This window comes from Arvicanthis niloticus, chromosome 27 (genome assembly GCF_011762505.2).
Source record: "Arvicanthis niloticus isolate mArvNil1 chromosome 27, mArvNil1.pat.X, whole genome shotgun sequence".
Taxonomy (NCBI): Eukaryota; Metazoa; Chordata; class Mammalia; order Rodentia; family Muridae; genus Arvicanthis; species Arvicanthis niloticus.
The window spans coordinates 25,540,934-25,546,933 of NC_133435.1; the positions used below are offsets into that span (position 1 = coordinate 25,540,934).

Here is a 6,000-nt window from a genome sequence, read left to right on the forward strand (position 1 = left end):
ACACAATAAATAAAATAAAATCTGCACCATATTGTCTTGAGCTAGGGAAAATGATGCGACTCTGTGACTGATTTTGGACATTGTTCTAAGCTTGAGTGTCATCAGCTACATCTTGCTGTGGGAAGTAGATGATCCTTCACTTTAAAGCAACTGCTTCTTTATCTCACCATGGATTTCCTTCTTTCCTCAGGGCCGATGCATAAACTTCTCCCGGGTTCCACATCAGTAAGACAGGAGCACGAGAAATGAGAAGATAAGAAGACAGCGTAATCTTCATGACGCTGGTTTCCAACGGAATGGACAGTCCAGTGCATCTCAGAAGTTCTTGGGAAAACAGCTCATTTTCTCTCTGTCAGGAAATGTTTCCTCTGCCTTCTGCTTTCTGTGCACTAAACATTTTCAAACACTTGTTCTGCCATCGACATGAGAGGTGATGAAGTCATCGGCGATAGCCCATGATTCACAACACTGAAAATCCCGAGGAATGTTAATTTGCATACTATGGTTTATACAGAGCTCGTTTGACTGTGTAAGAGGACAAAGCAGACACATCGATGATGTAATGATACCAAAGCCAGGACTGCAAATCCACCAGCCACGCAGCTTTACAATGGAGACTGGTGCTTCTGACACGGATGCGTGGCACGTGTGCTTTTGTTTGGCAAGCTCTTTAGCTACAAGCAAAACATGAAATTTCCTAGCAGGCTAAACAGATAATGGAGTCTACTGCCTCGTAGCTATGTCAGATAGCAAAGCCTTTCCAAGTCCTCCATTACTTTGTGCCTTACAGGAAATTTCTGACTAGAAAATCTTGTCACTGTTACACGGAAAGTGCACACGCATGACAAAATGTAAGCGAGACGCCTCAAGGTACTGGATGCATGCAGGATTTTGCCCTTTAGTTTCCCAAGACACCTTTCTTTCATTATGCACTTGAGACAAGAGAATTAATAGAGCGTTAATCCAACGGGAAGCCCGCCTCCAACCAAAGACCTGGAGTGCAGCATAAGGACTTGTGATTTGAGACTTTGTCCACAGCCTGGTAGATCCCCCTTTCTCAGTGTTTGGGATTTAGCAGTGCATAAAGAATTGATATCTGTAAACACACCTAGGTGTTTGTTTGGCTTTTAATTTAAGGAAGCTGTAACCACAAAGCTTCTGCTCAGGGCTTTCTCTTCCTTCAAGTCTCCAAGGGCTCTTCAGCGTCACAAGCCAGCAACTCTCTTTGCATGAAAATCTCAAAGTTTAATTAATATAATTAAAGGCAACAGCAAGCAGCAGCCTGTGAAGATTTTGCTCATCTTTTTTATGCCTTTTGACATTGAATGACCTATCACTGTATGCATGTTACTTAGAAATTGAGGAGCACCGCACCTTGGTTGTGATTGAGCCTGGGAAAAAGACCTCTTTCCTTCAGTTTATAAATTAAAATCAGGAGGGGCACCATCAGAAAGGATTGACAATATACGTACTATAAATTTTTAGAAATATCACCATCGTGTCACGTCAACGATGCCAAATTATGTTAGCGTGAGCAGAAACACGGTGGGGGAGGAAGACAGCAGCAGCTGAAGGAAATAGCTCAGATAATCTAGTCACTTTCGATACTGTACTTCAGATGCAAAATGGATATTCGACTAGAAACCTGACAAAGCGGGCCTGCTTTGATGTGAACTGGTATAGACAATGACCAGTGGCCGGGTCAGTGGGATGTCTCTCTGGGAGCACAAAGGCTTATCAAATGACACTAAAAATAAGTTCAACAACCATCACTTTGGAAGGGAGAAGGCGAACGCTTCATGTTTGGCGGGCATGTGAGCGCACGAGATGGAAAGAGCGATTTAGAGCATCCTTGTATAATTACCGGCATTGTACTCTTCGTGGAAATTTCAAAGGACCGCAGTGAGACTTTTCATTGGTATCCAGGTTTATGGCACTGTTCCAAGAAGCCTTACGCACACATATAAATATACAGGTGCACACAGCAACACTTTCTAGCTTCAATCTTTTTGCTCAACCTTATTTATGTCACTGACTGGCTGGATCCAAAGTCACACCTTCCCATATTAGTGAATAAAAATTGTTACCTGTGTCTCTGTTATCAGTTTCTTTAAGATCACATAGAGCTTATGCTTTCTTGGGTTGGATACACAATGGCTCTGGTTAGTAACAAGATGAAATTCTATTCTGTTGTAAAATGTCCGGCATGTTCACAGTTGATTCATGGTTGATGTTACAGGTACAATCTGTGTGTGCATACAGAAGGCTGGTAAGTACACCCAACTCTTCCTGCAGTGAGTCTTTGTAGACATTTGTTCTGTGTCTTTCTCTAGAGCAGGACCTAGGGCCACTTTCCCCAAAAGGCACTTCATTTCTGGTGCAGGCACACCCATTGGTAATATTTTAAGAGCATCAAAAATACTACAGAAGCCCTGGCTATGTTTCTTTGGTAACCACTTCAAACTTTTACAGAATTATGTAGCATATTTGCACCATGAGGAATGTAAATAAACCTCTGCCTTTAAATGGCAAAATAGCTTTCTTGAGATTTGTTGCACTGGCTGGAGGGTGTGTAATACAAATACAACAGAGAGCTGTAAATGAAGAGGGTGAGTCACGAGTCTATACATAGACTGAAAACGTATCATTCATAAGGTTCAAAGACAGATGGAATTTCATTGCCCTTAAAGTTATGAACCAGATTAATGTTATGCTTTAATCACAGATCTTAGCAGAGATGAGAAGAATTTGTTTTTAAAATTAATCTTCTTGGCAAAGGACATTGAGAATCCTCCATGTGACACTTTTCATACATAGCAATAGCTCCCATGTGATTGATCTGGACATGATGTCAGTTGAGAGCTCCTTCTTTGTACAAACAAATGAGTCTTGTCCATCATCCATTTGTGTTACATAAGGTTGCAAAAGCAATTAAGTGGGAAATGACTCCTAACTTATGTGTCTCCTCTGCCTAGAAAGAAAGTTTTGAAGGCATCTATATATATTTCATAACAATGTCTGTTCTTTATGGATTTGATCCATAAATATTTATCTATCTGAAAACTTTGATACTTGGAATGTTTTCTGTAAAGCATTTGGTACTCCAAGAAGAAACATTTGGTGCTAGGAGTTGCAGCTCTGATGCCTTCCCCCAAGTTAATTCTATTTTAAAAATTTATATTTCCTTCCCAATGAGATGCAGAGTAAAACTTGAGAGTCTCCATTGACTAGGGAGCAGCATCTGTCATCTGTGGTTAATTACTATTTTGTTAAGAGTATATAAGGTTTAAAATCTTTTATTTCAAATTGTTGAGAAGTTTTTCTTATAGTTCCAATGAATTTTATCCTAATCATTTAAAAAACAAATTATTTATTATTTTTAAAAATAAATCCTTATCAAATATAAGACATGAGTGTCTCTATGAACTGAATTTCATTATCTGAGTGTCTCTGACCCTTATTTACTGTTCAGAGGGAACTAATTGTCTTTAAAATTGAAACACTATCTGTATTGTGGCGAGCAAGTTGATGGAGACATTTCCAGCTGATTGGCTTAGAAATATGTTTGAAACTTCTGAAGACAAAGTATAATAAAGTTATAATACAAATATTAGAAAGCATTGTAATTTCTTCCTTTTCATATTCTGGTTAACTTTTATTAAATTTTTTCATTCTAATTATATTAGAAAACTTATTAGAATTTAATTAGTATTCTCAAGGTGGTCTGTATATACATACAGGAAAGATGTATATCACACACACACACACACACACACACACACACACACTTTAAATGCTTAGACTAATTGGTGCATCTGTTATATAGTTAAAGAAAGCAGTAGGCACACAAAGCTAGAAAGTGCTGTCTGTAGTAAGTGTAGCTATAGTGAAGTCTCATTAGATTAGTGTTGTCTAGTCAATTTCTATGGAATATTCTGAGGACAGTTTAATTTTAGTATATTTCTATATTTACTAGAATTTTATTCAGTCAATTGGGTAAAAGAATGAATAAATTTGTTGAAAACCCATAATGTAGCAGGCCTCTTGCTGTTTTGTAAAATATATTGTTGTATTCCTGCCAGAAGAAGATTGTAATATGAAAGTAGAAGGTACAGCACATACATCTCTATATAAATGGTTTTGTATAGGTTGCTTTACTCATCAGTTTGGGAAGCAGGTAGGGATGCTCTACATGCTGACCTGGTGAGCAGCTGGCTGGCTTGGGAAGTCAACTCTTCAATCATACCAAAAGTTACTCCCAGTTCTCAAGTTTGCTTAAAAATGATGGAATCAGAGGTTTGGTATTTATCTCAAATTTGTCATGAGTGCCTTCTTTCTTGTAAAGTTTTGTAGTATTATCTCTGTAAACTGCCAATTTAGCTACGGAAAAGACACTGGACTCTAATGTATAATTCGACTATTAGTCACAATGGAGTAATTTCTTAGTTAATTTTTTACAGAAAAAATTGTTAGAGCAACTGGTACTGTAGTCAATGTATGACAAAAGCCTCTCTGAAGATGAGCAAAACATTGGCAAAGGTATAAATAGTCTTTTTTCTGGTCTTAAAGTCTCACTGGGTATCTCAAATGTTCATATAAAGAGGAAAAAGAAAAACCCTATTCTGAAGTAATCATGAGATAGTTTATACATTATTGAAATTTAAAATGTATACTTTCCCCCAGTCAACACTGGACAAAAGAAAAATAAAAGCAAAGGATAAGCCCACTTAAATGACAATAACTATTTCTGTGTTGTGTTGCATGTAGCATATGGTCAGCAGGGACGATTGTGTTGAGCAATTTAGTGTATAGAATCTGTAGTCTACTCACATAGTGAGCCTCACACAGACATAGCCTGGTCTTAATGTAGAGGACTACTGTAATAATTCCATACCCCCAAATCCTAAATTTTGTCTTCTAATCATTATAAAGTTATTTGTATCTCAGATGAGTTATCTTTGCAAGATTGCAAATGTTAGTCATAACAGAGAGTAAATTTTAAACATGACTAGAATGTATATTTAAGTATGTTCAACCTAACTAGAAATATTAGGAACTATTTCCCAGAGTGCAGACCATTAAAAATAAACACATGTCCTTCATGAAGGCAAAGACGGGGTGATGGTTAAACAAGTCAGATCTGAACGAAAGGGGTTGAGCATGTTCAAAGCCATAGTTGATAAAGGAAGCTGTTGTGTCATGTGCTCACTTAGAAACAAATCTAAGTCTCTTAGCATGCTCGTGGATTCCACCATCTGATTTGTAAATGTAACTGGAGAAAAACCTCAAAATGTGAAATGAAACTGACCAGTTCTAGCAGATGACACCTATAAATGGCAGTTTGACTTGAGATTCTGACGTGAAGTCAGACAGTTACCATGCTCACACTGAAGTTCTCCTCAAGTTCTTTTCCTTTTTAAAACATCTTTTTAATTCTAAAAGTTTCTGCTAATTAAGTAGAGCAATGACAGACCTTCGTTTTCTTTAAATACTCTGTTTGTGTGAGGCTGTCACACAGAAGGAAGGATTATATTTTAAACAATATGCTCAAGTGTAAAAATCTTCAACAAATTTTTAATTTTTTTCATGAGAGAAATGTTGAGAAGTTTTGTAATGAGCATCTTGAGCCTCCTCTAAGGAGAAAGATATTTCAGGAAATTGGAAAGAATTATAAATAATTTAAGGAAGCTCTTGTGGACTGCATCATGACCTATAGCGTACCTTTGGGGAGATTCAGTCAGATATAGCACAACACTAAAGAGAAAGTTATTGTAGCATCATGGTTGCCTAACAACTCAGTATATTACCACTGCCCAGGAACTATTGACCAGATGCATTTCTAACTCTAAACCAATACTTTCAAAAGTTCTTATCAAATGACAGAGAAAAGCTGATATATTGGGCTTCCTGGATACACACAGTGCATTTCTCAAGTTCTTCAAATAAGCCTAATGAACAGGCTGGGGGTCAATTTTCTTTAAAAATATTTCCCATAACTTT

The 6,000-nt window shown here is 37.3% G+C and overlaps 1 protein-coding gene across 1 annotated transcript in view; it reads left to right on the plus strand.

Moving 5' to 3' along the window:
* Window positions 1-2,092, plus strand: part of Antxr2 (ANTXR cell adhesion molecule 2) — a 133,063-nt gene extending 130,971 nt beyond the window's left edge. The window contains exon 17 of the mRNA XM_076926439.1: window positions 191-2,092. Within this exon, the coding sequence (XP_076782554.1) occupies window positions 191-229 (39 nt within the window). The 3' untranslated portion in view covers window positions 230-2,092. The remainder of the gene's footprint in view (window positions 1-190) is intronic.
* Window positions 2,093-6,000: the final 3,908 nt, after the last annotated feature.